This window comes from Aulostomus chinensis, chromosome 14 (assembly GCF_037954235.1).
Source record: "Aulostomus chinensis isolate RoL2024-O1b breed Wild chromosome 14, RoL_Achi_v1.0, whole genome shotgun sequence".
Taxonomy (NCBI): domain Eukaryota; kingdom Metazoa; phylum Chordata; class Actinopteri; order Syngnathiformes; family Aulostomidae; genus Aulostomus; species Aulostomus chinensis.
In genome coordinates this window covers 20939058-20965293 of record NC_141333.1, presented here as the reverse complement: position 1 = coordinate 20965293, position 26236 = coordinate 20939058, and the positions used below count along the sequence as shown (strand labels likewise).

Here is a 26236-nt window from a genome sequence, read left to right as displayed (position 1 = left end):
TCATTTCTGGTTGCAGAAACTTGTCAACAAGCATATAAACATGTCTGTACCTTCCTGAAGCACAACAATACCATGAAAGGGTTCTTTACCATATGACAATGGCAACAATTCTGAGGACGGCCTCGTTCAGGCTTTGGCAGAAGTTCACAAGGGCGCTGCCGTTGGGCCCCATCCTTCCTAACATGATACCTGGAAAAATGGAAAGTGGTACCTCATTTTATTCCTGGGACCAAAAGTATACAGCAACATTCCTGTCACGACAGGAGTATTTACCCATGGTGGCTGAAAAGATGACAATTCCAAGGACGTTCATTCCATCACTGGTTCCTTCTTTAGTGCTGATGAGCACGTCAGGGGGTGGAGTCAGATCAAGGGGGAAGTTCTGAATGTCAGTTCCATTATCATCCTGGATGCCGTAGATGAGTGCTCGCCGTGTGGTGGACTCCAACTGGGCTTGACTCACTGTTGGCTTGACCTTCACTCTGTACTCAGTACTAGTCCGATACTGCGACACGCAAGGAACAGAAACAGAGGAAGAAGGACCTGCAGTTAAAGCCATTCTTCCCCCAAAACATGTCATTTGCCTCTCAAGAACTAACTTATAGGAGTCTTTAGCTCACACACATGCTTTTCCCTCCTGAATCAGCTATTTTTAGCCATCAGTCTCCATTAGCCTCAGGCTAAACCTACGTGGCTTCCTGCATTCTGGAGTCACAAAGAAGTGATGAAGGAGGGAAGATGTCTTTGTGGGCTCAAAACACATTAGTGAGTACTTGGCAGGTAAAACTCACTTTTTTGGGTTATCACTATCAGGGCCTATACAGTTGTGAGACAGTGTGAGATGGAGTGAGATGTGTGAGACAGTGTGAGAGACGTGAGACAGTGTGAGATGGAGTGAGACAGTGTGAGAGAAGTGAGACAGTGTGAGACGGAGTGAGACATTGTGAGAGAGTGTGAGACAGTGAGAGGGAAATGAGACGTTGCTGTGTATGTTGTCAAAGGTCTCACCTGCTGGAACGTGGCTTGGACGAGATTAGACGGGAACATGTTGCTGCAAGTGGAGACACAGTGATTTCATGAAAAGCTTGATGATTCTGACAGGCTCGTCGTCCATCACTACACAATCATCAGACTTAGGTTTTGGTGAGAGAGATGAACAGAGCAGCAGGGTTGAACAGGGACCGTCTGGAGGAGATGTGGCGCATGGAAGCATCATCATTAATACACACAAATGCTAACAGTACATCATCATGCTGTGTCTCCACATTCTGTTTCTTGATAGAATTCAGCCAAACAAACTTATTTCGCATACCAGCCTTTTTGACAGCAATAAGCGACATTGTCCAATAGAAAATCTCTCCTCATGTAAAGATGATGCTCCGCCAGAATATTATACAATTAAATTATTATTATATATTATTAGGCGGCACGGTGGAGCAGTGGTCCTCACTGTGGGCCCCCAGCAACAAGGTTCCGGGTTCGAGTCCCAGCTTGAACATGGGGTCTTTCTGTGTGGAGTCTGCATGTTCTCCCTGTGCCTGCTTGGATTCTCCCAAGTACTCCGGCTTCTTCCCACCATCCAAGACATTGGGGACTATGCTGATTGATACTCTAAACTGACCGTAGGTATGACTTTGAGTGTGAATGGTGTTCTGTCTATATGTGTTGGCCCTGCGATGAACCCTGACTCTCGCCCGTAGCCGCTGGGATAGGCTCCAGCCCCCCAGACAGAGGTCTTGTCTCTGTACTTTTGGACCTCGGTGTTGCATTTGACACCATCGACCACAGCATCCTGCTACAGAGACTAGACCATGACATTGGGATTAAAGGAACTGCCCTAAAATGGTTTAAGTCCTACTTATCTGACAGGTTTCAGTTTGTTAATGTTAATAATGACCATTCTGAGTATAGCAGAGTTACATATGGTGGACCACAGGGTTCAGTTTTAGGACCGATTCTCTTCACTCTTTACATGCTCCCATTAGGTGAAGTAATTCAGAAGCACTCAATCAACTTCCACTGTTATGAGGATGACACGCAACTCTACTGGTCGATGGATCCAGACGACACAAGCCAGTTTACTAATCTGCAAGACTGCCTGAAAGACATTAAATCCTGGATGTCCTCTAACTTCTTACTGCTAAATTCAGATCAAACTGAGGTCATCATGTTTGGACCTAAACCCCTCAGGGACACCTCTCTAACCAGATCACTACTCTAGATGGCATCACCCTGACCCTGAGGACAACTGCAAGGAACCTTGGAGTCATTTTTGACCATGACCTTTCCTTTTGCTCCCACATAAAGCATGTGACCAGGACCGCCTTCTTCCACTGCACAGATGGAAGAAGGTGGTTCATCCAGAGCCCAATTAACATATGGTGTCCCTCAAGGCTCCATACTTGGTCCATTATTGTTTCTTATTTACATTAAGGATCTTGCAATGGTATCTTCTACCTTATACCAATACTTTTTGCTGATGATACCAATTTGATTCTGACACACAAACATTTTGATTCATTAATTAGTGAAGTGAACGCTGGCATGATAAAAATTTTCTGAATGGTTCAGTGCTAATAAATTGTCACTGAATATTAAAAAATCTAATTTTATCATATTTACAGGAAAAAATAAAAAATATTCTAAATCTACTGCAAATCTTTCAATTGATGGAAGTGTCACCAGTCAGGTTTCAAATATAAAATTTCTTGGTGTCATAATTGATGAAACTATCTTATATATATAAAAAAAATGTTAACAATAAAGTGATGAAGTCCATTGTATCATCAGAAAAATTTGTCGCTTGGTCTCTCAGAATGCCCTTCAAATTCTTTATTATACTTTTATTTACTCTCATCTTAGTTACTGTAATTGTTTGGGCAAGCACTTATCCATCTAATCTTCAAAAATTATTTGCTAAACAAAAGAAATTTGTTAGGTTAGCCTCCTTTTCTAATTATTTTTCTCCTTCTGCCCCTCTCTTTAAGGAACTTAATGTTTTATCTGTTTTTGATATTAATAGATTCAATCCTGCATCTTTATCTATAAATATATTAATTTACCAAATTTAATCCCCAATTCATCAGAATTTTTTTTTATTTCTAATTCTCACTTTCACTCATACAGCACAACACACGCTGACAATTTTCATCCCCCCTTTTGCCGTACCTCCCAGAGTCAGTTGTCATTCATCTACAGAGGTGCACTACTTTGGAATTCTCATCTTCACATCAGTAAACTATCATCATCTCCGAATATCTTCAAATTCAGATTAAGATCCAGTCTGATAGATCAAGCCTCTCAATAACCTCCAGATTTATAAGCCCTTACGGGTTTTCAACCTCTTCTGCACTAAAAGACTATTATTTACTTGTCCTTTTTTTAACTGCATTTTCTATGGTGCAAAATACATAATAATAATAATAATAATAATAATAATAATAATAATAATAATAAAACAATGATGGTTCCTCTGAGACCACTACAGTCAGTTCTGGTGTTCCTCAAGGGTCTGTGCTTGGACCAGTCCTCTTCACCCTGTACCTGCTACCTCTAGGTCACATGATCAGGAAACACTCCATTAATGTTCTCTGCTATGCAGACGACACACAGCTGAACTCATCAATGATCCACATGGAACAAACCAGCTGACTAAACTGGAGGCATGTCTGAAGGACAGAAAACATGGAGGACCCATCATTTCCTTTATTAAACTCTGATAAACTGAAGTTCTTGTGCTGGGCCCAAACACCTGAGGACCACCTGATCTGATGAGACAGGTACCCTGGATGGCACCACCCTGGCCCCCAGCACCACCGTAGGAACCTAGGAGTTCTCTTTGACCAGGACCCTTTAACTCCCACATTCAACAAACCTCCAGGACGCCTTCTTCCATCTACGTAACAGATCAGACTAAGATCAGACACATCCTGGCTCAAGAAGATGCAGAAAAACTAGTCCCTGCTTTTGTCACTTCCAGGCTGGATCACTGCACCTCCCTCCTACCAGGCTGGACTAATAAGTCCCTAAAGACTCTCCAGCTGGTCCAGAACGCTGCTACCGTGTGTTGGCTAGAACTGGTAGCAGAGACCAGGTCTCTCCTGGACTGCTTCTCTGCATGGCTCCCTGTTAAATTCAGAACAGAATTTAAAATTCTTCTTCTACCATCAAAGTCCTCAACAATCAGGCTCCTTCATCCCTGACAGAGCTCCTAGTCCCCTATGGACCAGCTAGAACCCTTCACTCCCTGGATGCTGCTGGGCGCCTGTTGGTTCCTAGAGGCTGTCTTTCCGCTTGTCTTTCTCCCTCTGTTTTGTTCACATCATTGTCTTTCAGTCATTCTCCCTCCTTCCTTTCTGTCTCTCTTTTCTGTCTCTGTCTCTTCTCCATCTTTGTCTCTGTCCCTGTCTTCCATCTCTCTCTCCCTCCAGCAGGTCAAAGCAGATGTCCGTCCCCATGGAGATCCTGGATCTGCACCACCTTCCTGCCTTCCTACCTTGTTGTGAAAATGACTGCAGCAACATCTGCTCACATTTCTGCTCAGACCAGTTACTGGTCAGGGAAGTATTTTATCATTAATGAACCAAACTTTTCAGTAGAAAAAGAAAACGTGCATGCTTTAATCCAATGTTACGAGAAAGAGAGATGGTATTCGTCTCCCAGAGGAAGAGAAGAGGAAGAGATGACAACCCATAACAAATCGTCTCTCTGAAGGTCTCTGCTGCCAACAACAGCAAGCACTCGCTGCATTCCAAAAACCACAATGGAGGCATTCTACCAGAAGTTATGCAAACAATAGTGGTGAAAGCATCTGAGACTGCAGTTGTGTTTCTACCTCCCTGGCGTCCTCATGCACAGAAACCTTCACACAGACATGTTAAAATATATATCAAAGTTTCTGCGAAAGTAGTATTTTGCCTTTCAAGCACTCACTAATAGCAGTCTTGAATTTAAAAGATGTTTTTCCCTCCTGGAATATTTCTTTGTGAGTCCAGAAAGCAGAAAGAACCAGCCACATATATATTTAGCTTGAAGCTAATGGAGACTGGAGACTAACCTCCATCCATCTACTCCCTCTTCTCCTGTTGAGGGTGGTGGGGGTGGAGCCTATCCCAGCAGCCATCCCCCTGGACAGGTCACCAGTCCATGGCAGGGCCAACACATAGAGACAGACAACCATTGGCTCTCCCAGCCACGCCTACGGTCAATTTAGAGTCTGGATTAACCTGGTCCCCTCTTGATGTCTTTGGACTGTGGAGGAAGCTGGAGTACCAGAGAGAACCCACGCAGGAACAGGGAGAACATGGAGAACATGGAGACTCACCCAGAAAGACCCGTGCTCCAGCCAGGGCTCCACCCACAACCTTCTTGCTGGGGGCCACAGTGAGGACCCCTGCTCCACCCTGCTGCCGCCGGCTAACAACAGCTAACCCAAAACATTCACATCTTCTTAATCCAGCCATTTGATCAGTAATCCGCCAACATTTTGATATGAGATTAAAAAAAGAAAACAACAGAACATTTCTGGTTTGGTGCTGTGTTGAAAGAACCCAAACCAAAAATTACAGTTTGTTGATTCTGTGGATGATGTGACTTTGTTAAAAAGCCTCTATGACAGGTTGCTGTTGGTGTCTCCCGCACTGGTGATGATGGTGGTCCAGTGGTTAGCACTGTTACCTCGCAGTAAAAAGATGTTTGGTTCAAGTTCCAGCTGTCCCAGGTCCTTTCTGAGTGGCGTGCACATGTTATCTGAGTGGGTTTCCGTGGTTGTTCTACTTTCCCTGACATGTTTGTTAGATACTTATACTTCTGTCAGTGCTCCCGCACACTGGTGGAAGATCTGGAGTTGGTCACATGGCTGGGAACTGCTTTGAAGAGGATGGGGGTTAAATACTTTGTTGTACTGATGTAAAAAGACACTAAAGTCTCCTTCTTCTTCTGCATCTGTTTTTGGACAGTTTAGCTGTTGTTAGCCATCAGTCTCCTTTAGCTCAAAGCTACATACTGTATATGTGTCTGGCTCTTCCTGCATTCTGGAGTCACTCAGAAGTAATCCAAAGGGGAGAAAACATATTAGTGAGCGTAAGACTCCTATTAGTGAGTACTTCAAAGTTGAAATACACTTTGATGGGTAATGTAGTGGTTTAAGCTACAATCAGATGCTTTGAAATGCAGAACGCCACAAGTGCAATGTATGTCAGGTGACTTTTCTATGACCAGTTTAGCAGCATTAGAAACAGGGCAACATCTGTTAATACAGAGGATGAAATTCTGTTCGTCTTCCCTGAGTACAGGAATTGAATCGCTCAGAAAATCAGTGTTTTAATCCTGTTTTAGGATTTGTGTTAAATCCAAACAGTCTAGAAAACTAGCAGAATGTGAGGACGTGAAGTCTGACATCTGCTCGGCAGAGACACTACTACTACCACTACTTCTTCTACTACTACATCAGTTTTCAGTATGAGGAGCATGAGTTACTACTAGTACTGTGCCAGAGATGGATCTCAGGAGGATTCCCTCCTCTGTAGAACTTTGCTCTGCTATTTCATGGACAGCCGAAGTGCCTGAATGAGGCAGAAATATTAGCACAGAATCATGCTGGGTGAACTTTTTGTGTATTTCCAAATGTACAGTATGTTCAGATGCAGCGTGCTGCAGTAGTCTACGTATAACTACGCTGTACATACAGTATATATTTCCATCTAGTACCAATAAATAAACCAAATCTGATGTCATTTCTATGGTTGTATGGTTTTGGATCAGTGGTAGCGACACGTTACATTTACTCTATGAAAAGGATCTGAGCATAAATTGAGCTCTTAAGAGAGGTTTTAATGCTACATATGCTTCTCTTTCACTTGGCTATATCGATGAAGGAGGAACGCTGCTTTTATTCAGTTTCCTTTGCCTACGTTCTGCTCATTACTTTTCTTGTATTTATTTATTGTGTGTCTAACGTGGTAGTCTGCAGCACGGGGGCCCCCATTCCTCTTCACCCTCTATACTCCAGACTTCAGATGCAACACAGACAGCTGCACCTCCAGAAATTCCCTGACGACACTGCTTGTTAGACGGGTGACGGACGGGAATGACCCAGAGTACAGGGGAGTCGTCACTGCCTTTGGTGACTGGTGTGGGCGAAACCACCTCCACATCAACGCCAGCAAGACAAAGGAAATGGCGACTGAATTCCGGAGGAAGCCCCTGCAGACCACACAGGTGAACATCCAGGGTACAGACATGGAAATAGAGAACTCTCAGTACCTGGGTGTTCACCTCAACAACAAAGTGGACTGGTCCACAGCTACAGATGTCCTGTACAAGAGGGGCCAGAGTCGTCTCTGCCTACTGAGGAGACTACAGTCCTTTGGAGTGTGCAGGTCTCTGCTGAGGACCTTTTATGGTACTCTGCAGTGCTCTATGCAATGGTCTATGCAGTGGTCTATGCAGTGGCCTCTGCAGTGGTCTATGCAATGGTCTATGCAGTGGTCTATATAGTGGCCTCTGCAGTGCTCTATGCAGTGGTCTATGCAATGGTCTATCCAGTGGTCTATGCAGTGGTCTATGCAATGGTCTATAAAATGGTCTATGCAGTGGTCTATGCAATGGTCTATGCAGTGCTCTATGCAGTGGTCTATGCAATGGTCTATGCAGTGCTCTATGCAGTGGTCTGCTGGGGTGCAGGAGCACTGAGAAGGACAAGAACAGGTTGAATAAGCCAGTCAGGAGGGCTGGCTCTGTTCTGGACTGTCCTCTGGACTCCATAGAGGAAGTAGGGGAGCGGAGGATGTTGGCCAAGCTGATGTCCATCATGGACAACCCCCTTCCCTACATACACACACACACACACACACACACACACACACACATATATATATATATATATATATATATATATATATATATATATATATATATATATATATATATATATATATATACACACATATGTCTATTTATCTTGTTTAAGTTTCCTTGCACTATTTTCTTTCTTTTCCCCCGTGCTGCTGTCACAACGGAATTTAAAGATTATCTTAGCTTATTTTATTCATTTTTATTTGAGGAGGTCTGTTTTCTTCTACACACCCATGCTACATCATCACGGCTTGTCACATGACCCGTATCAGGTGACTGGACCCAATCAGAAGCATGTCACTGCAGACACATAAAATGATAGGACTTTACAACAGCATGATTGTGGCCCTCAAAGCTCAACAAGGATGTTCTCCTCCTCCATGTACGAAACAGTTTGTCTTGTGGGTTGATAGAACAGTGGCATGAAACCAAGTCGAGACCAACATGTGCCGCCGGCAGGGCACCAGTTGCTGCTTCTGCTTCAGCTCTGGTAAGAAACATTATGAGTGACGAGAATGCAAATATCATTTAAAACTAAATGGCAACACATGTTCATGTGCCATGAAGGCCATCAGGGAGGGTTTGATGAACAAAGATGCTGGGTTGCATTGTGGGAAATTTTTGGATCAGGAACATAAATGCTTACGGGGACACCTTGAGCAGGTGGACATTAGGAGTGGAGCAAATATGGAGGGCTGGTCTTACCGGATGAGGTCTAGCAGAGCATCGGCTGAGCTCATGATAGGCTTTCCGCTGTCCTCAGAGTCCTCCTTTTGAGCTGCGCCTCCTGGGTGGATGATTGAGACCATGATAATCCCCACTACCACAGCTACAAAGGTGGTCCACAGGTAATAAGACACAGTGATGAGACCAAGCCGGCTGGAGCACTTGGCATCGAGGGCAGCGAGTCCGGACATCAAACTGTGAGAGGAAACACTCACATCAGTCACAGCTGTCAAAACTGAAGCACTCAATTCTTTCTCATGAACCACTTCTTACTGTTCATCACACTCTGTTCCTCAGTAAAAACAGCGAACCTGCAATCTTTGAATATGTGACAAAGTATTCTGATATCTACATTTGCGACAACGGACATTGACAGGTCGCACAAATACACGCCAGTGTTGTGGACATCACTGGTACAAATTTCATAGGAAATTTACAAGAAAAAAAAAGTCCCCAAAAAACAGAGATGAAAACTGTCAAATACACAAAAGAGAAAACAAAACACTGTCAGCCGTGATATCAGCCACGCAAGAGTTAACTCATGACATGATTGAGGTCCTCAGCCGTCTGTAGCATGACACCATCACAGTTACAGAGACGACGGAACACAGGAGCTTTAATTCATTTGGGTCCATCCATCCATCCATCCATTTTCTTCCTGTTAAGGGTCGTGGGGGGTGGAGCCTTTCCCAGCGGCTATGGGCGAGAGGCGGGGTTCAACCTGGACAGGTCACCAGTCCATGGCAGGGCCAACACATAGAGACAGACAACCATTGGCTCTCCCAGCCACGCCTACGGTCAATTTAGAGTCTGGATTAACCTGGTCCCCTCTTGATTTCTTTGGACTGTGGAGGAAGCTGGAGTACCGGAGAGAACCCACGCAGGAACAGGGAGAACATGGAGACTCACCCAGAAAGACCCCGTGCTGCAGCCGGGGCTCCACCCACAACCTTCTTGCTGGGGGGCCACAGTAAGGACCACTGCTCCACCGGGCCGCCCTCCAGCTTTCATGAGCTGGGTTTTTCCTGAAGTTGGTCCTCTTTTCTGTGGTCAGTCTGAAATTTCGTATCGTTGCCTTCTGAAAATTATTGCCTGAGTCATTTTTTCAAGTTTTTCAGAAAACACTACAAACTTGAGGCAAAACATCATAAGGAGTTGTTTTCGGTGAAAAAAGTTTAAAAAAAAAAGACTTAGCCAATTGTTTTAAGAAGGTGATGATACGGAAAATAAACTAAAACTGTAGCCGAGTTCTAGAAAGTCATTTTTGGGCCCTCAAGAGGCAGAGAGGCTCTGTCAGCAGGACCTTGTCTGGTTCTGTGTACCACTGTGTTACTGGTCAGGTTCGTCTTTCATGCACTGGTACAAAACATGTCGTCCAGCCACCAGTTCATTTCAAGAACACCCTCTAAGAGGTTCAGATCAGAACCTGCTGGTGCGAACCCCAGCAGAAACAATATCAGCTCCAATTTAACAGAGCTCGTCCTCGATGTGTCCCTCACAGGTGAAGACAAGTGCCGCCTCCCTCCACCAGGTTTCACATGCGGGGGAGACTTTGTTACATTTATTCAGAGATGCAGGTGGACGCTGCTCAGTAATCTGTGTCCTGGCTCTCCTCAAACCAATGACTGATAATCCATCCCTCCATCCATCCATCCATCATCCATCCATCATCCATCCATCCATCCATTTTCTATCCCGCGTATCCATTAAGGGTCGTGGGGCGGGGGTGGAGCCTATCCCAGCTGTCATTGGGTGAGAGGCGGGGTTCAAACTGGACGGGTCACCAGTCCGTCACGGGGCCATCAGGAGCAATTAGGGGTTCAGTATCTTGCTCAAGTACACTTGGACATGGTCACCTGGTGAAGTGGGGATCGAACCAGCGACCCTTGCTTGACAGCCACTCTACCTCTGAGCCACGCCGCCCCATGACTGATGATAGAAACAGTAAATAAACAGCTGTTCTGTATAACTGACGATATCCGGCATGACAAGCACAACAGTATGTAAAACAAAGAAGAACAAACAGTTTGTTCCAAGTAGCGCTGCATGACTTTGAAATAATATCTAATTGTTCATCCATGGAACCACCATGGGGGGGCGGAGTATTTGCCTTGACAGACCGCTCCTCCAGCCAATCAGCCTGACAAAACACCATCACATGTTAAACAATCACTGTCCAACAAACAGGAGCCGCTTCAGTCCGCCAATGTTGGAGCAGTCTGGAGGGGCTGCAGACCTTTGTTATGACACACAAGTGTACTTGATCAACTGTTTAAGCCTGACTAGCATGCACACCACCAGAATCCGGGTCCACTAAACGGAACTGAGCCTTCAGGAATTACACCTGTGTTCACCCTGCAGTAGTGAGTCACACTGGGTGCTCAGATAATGTTGAATTGCTGTAAATCTGAACAGCTTGACCCTGTTGTGTGTGGCGTTGGTCTAGAGGTGCTGTTCACACCGCTTCCACCACACCTGCTGGGCCATCAGCACACAGCTCAGATCTATGACTGATGAACTGAAGGACAAACGGGTTCAGTACCTGGACACCACCAGAGGGAGGATCAGCATCTTCAGCATCCTCATCAGCAACTCTCCAGGAAACTGGAAGTACTTCACCTCCTGTTAGGAGAGCAGAAGAAGTCACAGATCATCAGATGTTATGTTGTTCAAGTGTTCAGTGGGTAGAAGGAGTTGATGTCCACATGACTATGATGACAAAAGCAAGCTCAGACTTCCTTCACTCACAGAAAACACTCAGTTCTGAAGGTTCTGATGCAGCACTGGACGCTTTTACTAATGGATAATTGCTACTGGCAGGTGGAGCAAATAACCAGACAGACCATCTGTGTGTGTGTGTGTGTGTGTGTGTGTGTGTGTGTGTGTGTGTGTGTGTGTACATATAAATCAAACAAACTTAACTTTCATCACTATTTCTCAGGTTGTCTGGTTGGCTCTGTGTACTGACTTGCTCTAATGACAGTAATTCTATAGGAACTAAAATGCGCGTGGACCCTGTTGAAGGTGCAGCTCCCGGCTCACCGTCGCTGGTTGTTCTGACTGGGTTTGTTTACTCTACGGCAGCTGAGCGAGGAGTGAGCTGGTAGCTGTGAAGACCCGCGAGGCAGGCTCAGCAGGATGAAGAGTTCTGCTGAGAGACCTGGGGACCACGAGCCTCGACAGTCACCTGAGCCACATGCATCATCACTGACTCACACCAACTGTTTCCACTGCTTTTATTCACATTCATCTTTTATTGATGCAACAATTTTTCTACCTCTAAGCTTAAAATATTTTTAGCAATATTTGGAGTAACGATTCAGGTTTTTATGTGTAAACTAGAAATGTGCAGAATGCGAGCTGAGTGAACGCAAACACGTTGGCTCCCATCTTGATCAGCTGATGGAGGATTTCTATAAAGCAGCAAGCTCCACCCCGTCACTCACCAGAGGGAAGACACTCAGCTCAAGGGTGGAGAGGCTCCTTGCTTACTTTATATCGAAGTCAGTAAAGGAGTCAATAGCAATCCATCAGAGTATTATTACAACACTAAATACGTAGTTGGCCCGCAGAAACTACAGCCTCATTAGCTCCATGATGCTCTATCCAGGCGAGTGCTTACATCATCTAAATGGGTCACATTTGAGCGCCATCCAGTTATGAGAGGCGCCCGATCAGACAGATGCAGGATCCTCTAAATCCATTAACCTCGAGGCGCCTAATGAAATCATTCCTGTGGTCTGAGCCAACGTGGCCGACTGCTTCCTTATTGGCTGATGCGCATTAACATGGACCATTAGTGAAAGAACGTCAGTGTCACTGCTATTTAACATATTACATGATTTAATCATATTTAGCACATTACAAACATTTACTGTATGTGAGCAACATGTTCTCTTTTCTCATAGATGAACCAACCCAGTTAGAATCAGCCATCTTTCTATGGTCACGGTGTAGCCCATCATGTGCACCCCAAGAGTCACTGTAAAGGTCACATGGGTGGACCTTCCTGAAACTGAAACTCCTGTTCTCATTTCAGAGCGGGGACACACTCGTCCTGCTTACCAGTTTTTGTAGCTGAGAACAAAGCGCTTTCTCCACCCACAGACAGACATGATAGAGAAATGAAAGGACTGTCAGAGGAACACGTGTCTGTCTGACACGTGTTCCTCTGACACGTGTGGTCAGGTGTTGCAACAGCATGAACTGGAGTGAGCGATGGATGAGGGGAGGACAACAGAAAGGTTCCTGTTTTCAAAAGGACTACAAACCAGTCCATATTATCCTTCCTCATTTCTGATTTGTGGCACAAAACTGAGCTCAAAGACGTGCTGAAGACACGCAGACACCTCACTAACCATCAACACGTTTCCGGTGCCTCAAAGACCCACAATCACAAGATGAGTCGCACAAAGTTAAGTTTATTAAATGTGGTTTTAAAATACTGACAGACTGTTCTGATGTGTTTGTCCCTCCCGCTCTCACAACTCTGGGCCCTGGACACCAACTCCTTCCTCTCTGACAGGTTTCCTCTGAACATGCATGATCAGGTACACACGCGGTTTTCATACCACAGTAGAATAAACACCATTACTCAACCTGTTGCCAGTCAAACTATAAAATATCAATCTACCTCCATCACGTTGATGACACTCTACTTTCCAACATCTCTGCCCCACCCCCCATCTCCCACCACCATCCCCACCATCCTCCCATCATCCCCCACCATGCTCCCATCATCCCCCACCATCCCCCATCATCCACCACCATCCCCCATAATCCTCCATCATCCAACCACCATCCCTCATCCTGCATCATCCCATCAACGTACTACCATCAACCATCATCCTCCCACCATCCCCAAAATCCACCTTCATCACACCACGATCACCACAATCCCATCATAGTGGTAGAACTGGGACACTACGAGCAGTATTTCTTGTCAGCTCTACAGAGTTCTGCCACAAAGCTCCTCTATTCGTTCTAAGCTGGATAGAAGAAGAACATATAACCCCCCCAAGAATTCATGTTGGCCCCCAAGGAACCAAGTTGGCCCTCTGAAGATCCATGTTGGCCCTCTGAGAATCAAAGTTGGCCCCCTGAGGAAACATGATGGCCTCCTGAGGATCACTGTTGGTCCTCCGAAGAACCATGGTTGCCCTATGAGGATTCATGTGGGTCATCTTAGGATTCATATGGGTCCTCTGAGGATTCATGTGGGTCATCTTAGGATTCATGTGGGTCTTCTGAGGATTCATGTGGGTCCTCTGAGGATCCATGTTGGTCATCTTAGGAACAATGTTGGTCTTCTGAGGAACCATGTTGGTCCTCTGAGGAACCGTTTTGGGCCTCTGAGGAAACATGATGGCCTCTTGAGGATCCATGTTGGACATCTGATAATCCATATTGGCCTCCTGAAGATCCTTGTTGGTCCCCTGAGGATCCATGTTGGTCATTTAAGGATCCATGTTGATCCTCTGAGGATCCATGTTGGTCATCTAAGGATCCATGTTAATGTTTTCACAGCTGAGGAGGTTTGGTGACAGTTCAGCAGAAGCGAGGATCTTACAGGGTTGTGTGTTGGTTTTGGTTTTGGTGTGCACCAGGTTTTACTCTGGCCTCCATCCAAGGCAGCAGAGGACAGCAGTTCTGCCTCCCCCGTCCAGGCAGACCGCAGAGCTCCACTCGCTCCAACCAACTCAACAGTCAGAAAAATATGCTTTGCTCCCAAGTCGTGGCTGTGGTGGGGGGTGCTGTATCTATATATATCTCTAGAGATTCAGATGTGTAGATGTATGTATAGATACAGATTAGCCTATTACCTTACTCAGATTTGATACTATAGTCCACCACCACCTGCTAAAATCAGGCTTTTGTATGCAATGTGAACTGCTTCAATCAGCATTCAGTCCAAAGTCAACGGTCCCTCTAGGGGACACAAGTGTTCACGGGCTCCAGGTCCAATTGGCATGGATGGGAACACAAGAGAGCTCCACTGCTAACATACATGAATTCTCTTTTACTCTGTCAGTAACATCCGTGACTTGTTGTCATCTTGACCTCAAATTTAACCTGTCTGCATTCAAGCAGCAGCTCTCTAAACTGGCGAGTTTACAACCAGACAAGAGCAGGGGATATGAGGTAGCACCCACAGAACCCCGTCCCTGTCCTCTGTGCTGCTTTCACTGCAGCTACAGAAGAGTGCACACAAAAGATGACCCTCTAGAGCCATAATGACACTTTCCACTGCTTTCAGGTGTGTTGACATGGTTTGTGATGTCATCATGACGTAGCATGAGAAAAAAGGAAACGTAACCTCTCGTCTACCAGCAGTGTGATCAATCAGGTTCAACTGGCTTTATAAAGTAGCTTCACCAGCCTGTGCAGTGGGAGAAGGTATGACATGTACAGAGCTGAACCAGGATATCAAAGTCAGTCCAGTCTACTTCGACCAGTATTTTCTACCACGAGGAGGATGAGCGAGAGGTAACCACCGCAGCGGATAGGCTGAGGTAGCATCAACAACATCTGTCTCACGATTAGTGCATGTATGAAGTTGTGGTTTGTATGGAGATGATGTGAGGGGGGGTGAGGTAAGGCTTGTCAGTGGAGAGGGGAGAACAGTGGATTGAGAGGCAGTGGGGGGGGGGCATAATGACAGCTAAAGAGCTTTTCTGTTGGGCATTAAGCAGAGAGAGCTTAGTTTGCTGTATAAGAGCAGGATCAGCAATCAGACGGGCTGCCGCCAGAGAAACAGAGTCTCATCTGCTACCCGTGGGGATGGCGGCTCAGTGTGTGTTCGCCTGCGTGTCTGTGTGGGTGTGTAGTTGGTGGTGCAGGGGACAGTGCAGCTGTTTCTGCAGGACCTGTCAACAGGCTGAACATGAAGCAATAAGAACGACAGAGCGGCATCTCTGGTGGCAAACACTCATCTTCACAAAGAGTTACAGGTCAAGTGGGTGTCATATTCAAATTCTGTTTCTCGTGTCTTTTCGGCACATCTGTGCCCTCTGGCCCAGCCAGGGAGGGGCACCATTGCAGCTACGGTGTTTCTGGGCAGTTCTTAGATCTGGTGGCGAAACTGAGATCTACAGTAACAGCAGGGTTGGTGTCAGCAGAGCTGAAAACACCATCATTGTCATCTGAGTACCATGAGCTCCGAGGCTGCTTGGCTGGTGGCAGTTGGGTAGCTACGTATTCAGCTGCACCCTCCACAAGGGTCATTGCTGGAGGCAGCCAGAGGTCATCTGGTTCAAGTAAGACGGTCTTCTGCACCGTTGGTCACTCGACTGGTCGCTGATCATTTGTCCTGAAGCATACAGAACTCACATAAATCACCAAGCCTGAAGGTTAGCCGCCTGCTCCACCCACTCCGTTGGGCGGTTGGTGTCGCTGATAAAATACAAGTTACCAAAGCAGAAGTTCATCTAAGCTGTAGATGAAATACATCTGTATGTAGGCTGTGCCATTCCCAGGAGTCCTGAGCACAAATTGACCCTCCGCTCTGCTCCTGAGCATCAATGCAAGAACGCAGCAGAAGAAGACGTGAATTTGGCTCTTAGAGGTCCTGGACTTGTACTGAAATACCAAACAGCACATTTTGTGTCACATGAGGAGACAAAGAGGAGGCGTTTCTTAGTTACTACAGGATAACATGTCAAAACATGTTAATGATGGCTGAAATGTTTTAAAGTGTCACCAACTGAGGCTAAGAGACAAATACTGTTGTTAACTGCTGCAACATGTGCAGCCACCCGTCTTGTATCTGTCAGTGGGGGAGGAGCTTCAGCCCAAGCTGGGGGCAATCTGTGCCCGCCCCCGAGCAGATGCATTGATTGACACAGTAAACAGTGACAAATAAACATGTTTCATCACTGACTGTGAGCCACAAACTTGCTTGTGATAAATACTAATTGTTGCAGGTAATTACATCGATACATTACAAACTGAGTTAATGCTGACGTTTGAGTCAGGAAGTGAGCTCTGATTACTGGAGACAAATTTAATGAGCCAGTTGTGAAGGCCACTCAGGACGGATGTACCAGGTGTGCCAGGTGTGCCAGGTGTACCAGGTGTGCCAGGTGTACCAGGTGTACCAGGTGTGCCAGGTGTACCAGGTGTACCAGGTGTGCCAGGTGTGCCAGGTGTACCAGGTGTGCCAGGTGCACCAGGTGTGCCAGGTGTACCAGGTGTACCAGGTGTGCCAGGTGTGCTAGGTGTACCAGGTGTACCAGGTTTACCAGGTGTGCCAGGTGTGCCAGGTGTACCAGGTGTATGACTGTTCCATTCATGTGATTGTGAGGCCCTGAAGATATAGCATTGCTTATCAAAATTTAATATATGGTTTATCTAATGAGGTATTTCTCAATAAGTCAAAGATTTAGGCTACAAATATGTGAAACAGGGGTGGCACAGTGGAGCAGTGGTCCTCACTGTGGCCCCCCATCAAGAAGGTTGTGGGTGGAGCCCCGGCTGCAGCACGGGGTCTTTCTGGGTGAGTCTCCATGTTCTCCCTGTTCCTGCGTGGGTTCTCTCTGGTAGTCCAGCTTCCTCCACAGTCCAAAGACATCAAGAGGGGACCAGGTTAATCCAGACTCTAAATTGACCGTAGCGTGGCTGGGAGAGCCAATGGTTGTCTGTCTCTATGTGTTGGCCCTGACATGGACTGGTGACCTGTCCAGGGTGAAGGCTGCTGGGATAGGTTCCACCCCCCACCACCCTGAACAGGAGAAGAGGGAGAACATGGAGGGAGGGAGGGATGAATGGAGGGATGAATGATTGATGAGATGATGGATGATGGATGGATGGATGGATGAAAGATGGATAAATGATGGATGGATGGATGGATGGATGGATGGATGATGGATAAATGATGGATGAATGATGGATGGATGGACAGATGATGGATGCATGATGGATGGCTGGATGGATGGATGGATGGATGGATGGATGGATGGACGGATGATGGATGGACGGATGATTAATGGATGGATGGATGATGGATGGATAAATGATGGATGATACATGATGGATGGATGGATGATGGATGGATGGATGATGGATGGATGATGATGGATGGATGGATGGATGGATGGATGATGGATGGATGGATGGATGATGGATGGACGGATGATTGATGGATGGATGGATGATGATGGATGGATGGATGATGATTGATGATGGATGGATGGATGATGGATGGATGGATGATGGATGATGGAAAATTGAAAAATCCCCTAAGAAGGTATCAGATGAGGTAAGAGGGAGGCACGTAAGACGTAATTATTTGCCAGGGAATGAAACAGACTGTTTGGTAAGTCAAGCGTGTGCATGGTTACAGGGGCCCTCAAGGTCAGGGTCACATGTCGTTTTTCTTGGCGTGAGTCGTTTGGCCCTCCCTTTGCTTCCTTGTCCACCTGCTCACAGGAGAAACACGTCCAACTGGATCAAAGTGTCAGGAAGCCATGAGTGTTAAAACCATGACTTACGACTGCCTGAATTCACGTGTGTTTATCCTGTAACGTCGTGACTCGACCGGTTCTCAGCCCACTGGTGAGGAGCGTCGAGCTGACAGACCTTGGGAACAGATCTTGACCATTTCTGCTGGACAAAAATGTTCCTTCAACCAATTTGCATGGAAGGAGAAATTTATTTTATCACATGTCTAGGAAAAAAAAAACAGTAGATGGTGCCAGTGACCTCGAACAATCTTCAGTATCCAGGATCCAGAGTTTGATCCAGATCACCTTAAAAGTCGATCACATTCTCCTCTTATGTGACCCATCTTTACACAGGATGTCATCAAAAGGCCTCCAGTTGTTCTGGAAATGTTCTGCCTACAAACCAACGAACCAGCAACATGCAACAAGATACTTGGCCTGGATGAAGGAGGCAGCACCAGGAGGAGACGACTTCTGAATTAGCACAGACACAAAGTTGGGCTTTGGCAACTTGTGATTTTTAGCAATAATTATCATGTGTAAATTTGTGCATCTTGGTGACGACTGGTTTCGGGACCAGCATTTGTCAGTTTTGGCTGAGTCCGGGTCGAGTTCAGTTCCAGGTAGTGGGAAAACTGGTCATTCACTCGAGAAACCGTTGCCAGTGGCGTGACCTCCAGTCTGTGGCTCCGTGACCTCAGTATGAGGAGGCTTCTCTCATGGGCTGCATGGAGAATACAGGGAAGATGCAGCTGCGACCCCCCCTGCACCATCATATCAACATCTGGATGCACAAAAACCCCCCAACAGCCGTCAATAGACTTCCTGACTGACTTCAGTGATGAGTCAAGTCAAGTCAGTTTTATTTGTCTGACACCAAACCCCAACCAAAGTTCTCTCCTGACTCTTTCCAAGTAGAGCAGGGCCAACCTGAAAAATGAAGGATACTTCAGCTGCTGAGGATCACGTGTCTTTCACGCATCCACTGATCCCCCCCCACATGAGTGCTTCCCCTTTCTCCTGGGTCTCTCACACAGGAGCGCCCCCCAGGTCTAGAAACACCCTAACAGTCAGTTCCCTGACATTTTGTGCGTAAAGGTCACATTTTTCTTTCTCAGCTTTTTGTCTGTCATGATCCAGAGCTGAATGTGCTGCTGAAGGTGGGATTCTGCCCCTCTAACGTCCCTGTAGTCCAGAGTGACAGAGGTTCCTCCCAACATCTGCGCTGTTCCCTCCTCGTCATATTTGGGATTAAGCCTTGACATTGTTGCTGGGGCCTAATTTTTCTTCAGAGATGAGTGAAGTCTAATCTAATCTAATCTCTCGAGTCCTGGAGCTCCTGCCTAACTTGAAGTGCAGCACTCTGACACACACTCCTACATGATGTTCAGTTATAGAAAGCGGTTATTTGATTGAGGTCTAATCCTCTGCTGTGAGAGTAAAGGAGAGACGGCTATTTTTAGGCCTACTTCGGAGCGCGAGTGAGCGTTAGAGACATGGTAAGAAAAGGCTGCGTTTTGTTTGTGGAGTCCCTCGTAAAGCTGCTTGCTGGCTGTATTTAGAGCACCGTGCTGCTGTACTCACTGTCAGCTTGGCTGGTTTTAGCCTGGATTTGTCAGAGATGTTTTCTATCCATCAAACAATGCTCCAACACGACCCATAAAAACACCCAAAACGTCACTGCGCCTCAAACTAGTCCAGTCATTGATTTTCCACTGCTCTTCCTGACTGTGGCCTCTTCGCTCAGCAGAGAAAATGTTTTACTGAATGTTTCTGTACCTGACAACCCTTCAGCCTTTACCAGACAAAAAAAAACAAAAACAAAAAAAATAGAAGAAACCAGGGATGACACTCAATCAACATTTGACACATTTGATTTTAAAGACACCTCCAGATGAGTGTTTAGAATATCCACCAGAATTCTGCTGGATTCACATGTTCAGTCGGTCTCCCTGGTCACAAATGAAGCTGTGCAGGTGGTTTCTGCTGCTGTTCTGCTCAGATGAATGCGAGAACTTCTGACGCTCAAACGTCATGCAATGAGGAATGAGTGAAGGCGCTGACCATTGTTTTTGTTTGTTGGTTTCTTTCACATCCATCATACAACCTTCAGCATGGAAAAATCATCTTTTCACACTCTCCATTTGTCCCAGCTGTTTTTGACGAGTGACATCCTGTGTCTGGATACATCGCCTGAGAATCTCCTCAGAGTTCTGATCTCGTTACAGAGTCAAAGCGAGGTGAGAGATTTGAAGCTGTTGTTGTCTGAAAGTGCAGGTTTATTTGTGGAGTCTGCAGACCAACCAGAAACCGGTGGTTATGACTGTCTGATTTCATCACTCTCCAAGTCAGTTTGATATTAAGATCTGATTTTAAAGCCTTTATGTGTGTTTCACAGCAGTGTTAAAGGGCCAAATATTTTCCTGTGCTTGCGTGACATCACACTTTGCGGGGGGGGGGGGCACAGACTGACCTGCTCTGTGAGACGGCGTGTCCTCAGAAAGAATCCCAAAAGACAGCCAATGACCACGGCCAGCACCGACATGATGAGGAGGCCATTCTGTTTGCAGACATTTTTCACCCTCAACCACACTGCATCCAACGCCACGGCCATCTCGAGTCCCCTGTCCTACGTCCTAGCAGCAGCCCATAAACGTCCACAGCCCCAGAGACTCAAATCCAGAAGGGAGCCTGAAAATGGGGGTGAACTCAGTGAAGAAAACAATCCAGGACTGGTTGGAGTCTGTGTGAAACAACTAATCCACGGCGTTTTTAGCTCCCTCAGCCTCAGCATCCCTCTCGTCCTCCTGCTGCAGCAATCTGCACTAAGAAGATCACCTCACTTCCCAGGCGTCCCCGCCCACCCTGCTCCACCCATCAGCAGCCCTGACTGAGTGACCAACCGCCAGGGGGGTGCAGCAGCTAGCAGCTCAGCCATGTCTCTGGAGGTTAGCATGCTCACTCATGCGCAACTGTATTAAACAGGAAGAGGTAGGTAGAGCAGAATAGAGTAGAGTAGAGTAAAGAAGAATAGAGTAGAGAAGAATAGAGTTGAGAAGAATAGAGTAGAGAAGAGAAGAGTGGAGAAGAGAAGAGAAGAACAGAGTAGAGAAGAATAGTATAGAGAAGAGAAGAGTGGAGAAGAGAAGAATAGAGTAGAGAAGAATAGAGTAGAGAAGAATAGAGTAGAGAAGAGTGGAGAAGAGAAGAACAGAGTAGAGAAGAATAGAGTAGAGAAGAGAAGAATAGAGTAGAGAAGAATAGAGTGGGAGAAGAGTGGAGAAGAGAAGAATAGAGTAGAGAAGAATAGAGTAGAGAAGAGTAGAGGAAAGAAGAATAGAGAAGAATAGAGTAGAGAAGAGAAGAATAGAGTAGAGAAGAATAGAGTAGAATAGAGAAGAGAAGAATAGAGAAGAGGAGAGAAGAATAGAGAAGAATAGAATAGAGAAGAATAGAGTAGAGAAGAGTAGAGTAGAGAAGAGAAGAATAGAGTAGAGAAGAATAGAGTAGAGAAGAGAAGAGAAGAGTAGGGGAGAGTAGAGGAGAGAAGAATAGAGAAGAATAGAATAGAGAAGAGAAGAATAGAGTAGAGAGGAATAGAATAGAGAAGAGAAGAATAGAGTAGAGAAGAATAGAGTAGAGAAGAGAAGAGAAGAGTAGGGGAGAGTAGAGGAGAGAAGAATAGAGTAGAGAAGAATAGAGTAGCGAAGAATAGAGTAGAGAAGAATAGAGTAGCGAAGAATAGAGTAGAGAAGAATAGAGTAGCGAAGAATAGAGTAGAGAAGAATAGAGTAGCGAAGAATAGAGTAGAGAAGAATAGCCTCATCCTGAGGTTCCTCCCACAGAAGCCTGTGTTTTATGCTCCATCTTGATAGCAGAAATCAGATCTCACACAAGGAAGGTTCTGGTGGCTGCTGTTGAAGGATGTGCTTGCTGCACATACAGACACACATACACAGATACACACAGAGACACACACAGACAAACACAGACACACAAACACACAGACATACACACAGACACACACACAGACACACAAACACACAGACATACACACAGACACAGACACACACAGACACACAGACACAGACACACACACTGACACACACACACACACTGACACACACACAAACACACACACACACACAAACACACACACACACACACACACACACACACACACACACACCAGTTGAGCCAGAGTGACTCAGGCCTGACCTTCCCGGCTGCGTGGCAGTGCTGTGGTGTGCAGCAGGGCTTTAGGCTTCAGCTGGATTTCATTCATTAATGTATGCATCAAGGCCTTATGGGAACAGCCGGGATTAGCAGGGATCCGCTGGAGCGCATCACATATTTGTGTGTATGCACAGTCGGGATACTGGGCTCCAGATGTGGACCTGAATGCACTCGGTCCTGGTTCTGTGGTTCTGGCCGCCATGCTGTGGAGCTCAGCCCAGCAGCACTCTGGGGTCCTGCTGACAGACCAGCTGAATCATACAAGTGCAACATCACCTGGGCAGAGGTCAATTAATTAAATTAAATAAAACTCAGTCTGAGCGGCCCACATGGTCACATGGTCCGATCACGAGGACAGACTGAAGGGCAGAGGGACCCGAGTCACTTGAGCGCCGAGCAAACCAAAGATTAAAAGTCCCTGAGCTGGTAAATGAATACCAAAGCCAGCCGGGCGAGTAGCAGGTCGTGTGACACAAGAGCACCGCAGACGCCGTAACACGGATCTGCAACCAAACCTTGTGACTCCTCTGGCCTTCGCGCTGCCAGACACATAAACAAACACATCAGCTGGAATGTGTCCCTGCCAGGATCCCCATCAGGGGACGGACTCAGAGAGCAGATCTGATGAAAACTGAGTCCGTCAAAAGTCCGTCTGCGCTTCAGAGATGGAGTGAAAAGAGGAGAAACTCATTCAGGAAGTTCTCTTCCCCCATAAAGTCCTCCCCAAGCAGGCCCCGCCTACCCCTCCTCCACCAGCACACTTCTTCCCCTCATCTCCGCTCATCTCCTCTCACTCAGGAGCAGCACCTGGGGGGACAGAGCCCACCTCGCTGCTGCCCCCTCCCTCAGGAACTCTGTCCCCCAACACATCCTGCAACATTGCAAACCCCCACTCACCCTCATCCTCTTCATTCTCCATGTTTCAGCGGTTGCTCTGCACTGTTGAGGAGCTGTGAGCTCCTGGAGGATGACTCCTCATTGGGAGGTTCCTTTATCATCCACTCATCGCCATGAACTCCAGCCGTGACTCTGTTACTATGGTAACGGAGTCTGTGACGCCCACCCTAAGTTATCCCCCTTTCCCTATCTCCTCCCTCTCACAGAGCCCCAATTCATTCATTCATTCACTCATTCACTTATTCATCCATTCATGGAGTCTGTGTGTGTTGTAGCTGAGTCATGTTCGTGCGTGTGGCCGAAGCGGCCGATCACATCCATGCAGGTGAATCCCGGTAGGCAGGTGACTGGTGGTTTTCCTGGGCCGGCTGCCTGCCTGATCCTCTCTGACCTCACCAGCACCACCTTGCATTGAAAAGCCTCCAACCATGAGAACGACTCTGCTGGATCGTCACAACCAACCGACTGCTCCTCCCCCAAACTCATCTCAGCTTCAGGGGCTCGGCCAGTTCTCACCTTTAATTCAAAGTGTGATGAAATCAGAACCAATACGGTACGTTGACTCTACCAGCAACGCCCCCCACGCCGATTCCCTCTCCTTTGCACCTGAAGGCAAATCACTTCCACTGTACGATATGTTCCTACTGGCCGGACACGCCCAGCTGCACCATGGGCAGAGACAGCGAGGGGGTCGAGTGTCCGCTGCTGGTCACTAGAGCAACGAATCCAACCTCTACTTTGTTCATTTCTGTCTCAAATCAAAGTGTTGGTGGGTCCCTGAGAATCCAGCTGGACAAAAATGCCACACACTTGATGTTGCTTTGATGCTGAAGCTGCTGTTAGCCGCCAGCCTCCGTTAGCTTCAAGCTAAACACACGTGGCTGGCCCCTTCTGCACCCTGGAGTCACGAAGAAGGGAAGCCGGAGAGAGAAAAAACATCCTAGAGAGCTCAAGACTCCTAGTAGTGAGTACTGAGAGGCAAAACAGAGTATTGGAGTGAAGTATTACTTTAACCTTTGTGTCCATTTAAAAAGTGGGCATTCCAAATATGTGATGATTGGTTTGATGAGCGCAGCATGAAGACTGGACACAGCAGCTTCCTCTCTCTGAAGTTAAGCAAGAAATACCTCAGAAAGTCACCTGATCCACTCAATCAATCATTGCATGGAACTGGATTTCAAAAGAAAAGGGCTTTAATAAATAAACACAACACATGAAAATGAGTGCAGCAGCTCCAGGGATTCCAGCTCCTACGATGATGCTGATGCGGGCAGGAACCCAGAGACGCTGCGGGAGTCTTCCTGATGGCGCTCGTGCACTCCCTGCATTACACACCAAGAATCATGAATGAAGTTGAGCGCTGTGGCTGGATGCTTGTGTGTCTGCCAGCTGCATATGTGTGAGTAAAGTATGTGCTCGTGCAAGGATCACATGTTTTGCCAGACTCCATGCGCACTAATCCCTCTCTTTTGCCAATATTTCTACTCTATCTGGTTTCATCAGGCCGGGATTACACCAGCTTAGGCAACCCCCCAGAAGCTGACATGCATTCATTCATTAAAAGTCCAAATGTTACTCACACGCCTGCAATCCAGCCAAAACGCACAAATTAGACCCAAAGCAAGAATGCATATGATCCACGTGTGTAACTGGCAGCGTGACGTCTGAGAGTGCACTTGTGTGAAACATGAGTGGTGTTGAGTGTGATTATGTAACGTACTGTGATGGCGGAGGACGCTGGTGTCAGCAGGATGGGGCGGGACTGAAGTTGTCGTTTAGCACCAGTCAGGCAACTCCCCCTCGTTTGGCTGTGTTGTCATGCTGTCAGTTGTGGCCCAGAGCTGGTGCCTGGGGCTTGTGTTGCTCTGTCAGATCCTAGAGTTTCAGCCTCAGCTCACGTTACAGAAGCCAGCATAGCATGGCGTCCTGTTAATGTCCGAAAGAAAACCTGCAAACCAGGAAAGCAACTTTCATGGAAACATATTTGTTGCCCATCATCTTCACGGTCAGATGAAACCCATCCCTCCTCGCAGGCTCATGACAGAACTCAGGACAAGAGCAGAAGAACGTGCGAGCACCAGCCTGTTAGCATGAGAGCAGAAACACTCGCCACCATTTTGTTGCATTCCTGATGTCTCCCTTGGCTGAAATCACACCTTCACAGGTAGAAAACTTTCACATGCTGCAGTACCCAGGTTTCTTTCGCAGTACTCCAGCCATATATTTGTGCTTCCTAACCAGTGTGAAGGCCGTCCCAGGTTTCCGACAGCAGAATATATTAAAAAAATCCAAACACAAAACCAGGACACTCCAACAACCGGATCCCAACCAGGAAACTACAGACACAGTGACTGAAACTCTGAGGTGATGGTGGCGCTGTCAGGACCACCAGCAATGCCTTTCAGCGCCTCCTGTAGGAGATCCAGAAAAACAGCAGATCAGGTTTTGTCTTTGCTGCTGTATGGTGCCCCCATCAGTCAGACCAGTGGTGCTGCAGAAGAACCACAACTCTTCATTGTCCTTTCAGTGGTCCGTTGATTCAAGTTGTCAGTAAAATTACTGACATGAATCAACACTCAATGTGAAAGGGTTTCTGGCTGAAGGTCCCTGGAGTCTCTCGGCTGTGAGGGTCCTACAGCCGAGAGGTCCTGAATAATTGCTTTTACCCTCAAATTTGTATTTAAGCTTGAAATGACCACAATATGAGTGAATACGTCATATTACTTTTGTTTGGATAGTTGAAATGCTGGTTCATTTAAGATCCAGTTTGAAGAGACCAGGATGTGGGTCGTTGTTGACTTTCTTACATTTGTTGCTCTACAGATTAGAATGTGTGAGCCAGCACATCAGTGTGCAAAATGGCGGCGAGGTCATATTTATGCGGGTTCCTGCTTACTTTGGTGTCGTAGCAAATAAAAGCGTCAAACCTGCAGGAACTCATGTCAGACCTGCGAGAGAGAGAGACGGGGTTCAATGTGGAGGAAGCTACAGCGGGCAGTCCAGATGGAAATTCCCATCAAACACAAGAAGAAGCAGAAAATCATTATCAGGACAATGTAGTCGCCAGGTGACCCTGGAGGCGG

General features: G+C 46.6%; 1 protein-coding gene across 3 annotated transcripts in view; it reads right to left on the bottom strand.

Moving 5' to 3' along the window:
• Positions 1-26236, bottom strand: part of LOC147250118 (excitatory amino acid transporter 5-like) — a 40933-nt gene that overhangs the window by 6109 nt on the left and 8588 nt on the right. Inside the window, exons 1-7 of one of the 3 annotated variants that reach the window (XM_086224292.1) lie at positions 25310-25499; positions 24874-25101; positions 11123-11202; positions 8560-8775; positions 1009-1051; positions 274-505; positions 90-189 (exon numbers count right to left, since the gene is read on the bottom strand). In XM_086224292.1, coding sequence (XP_086080418.1) covers positions 90-189; positions 274-505; positions 1009-1051; positions 8560-8775; positions 11123-11166 — 635 coding nt within the window. In that variant the 5' untranslated portion in view covers positions 11167-11202; positions 24874-25101; positions 25310-25499. Of the gene's footprint in view, positions 1-89; positions 190-273; positions 506-1008; positions 1052-8559; positions 8776-11122; positions 11203-20493; positions 20822-24873; positions 25102-25309; positions 25500-26236 lie in introns of those variants that run through there. The other 2 variants (XM_086224293.1, XM_086224291.1) reach the window with 2 other exon arrangements.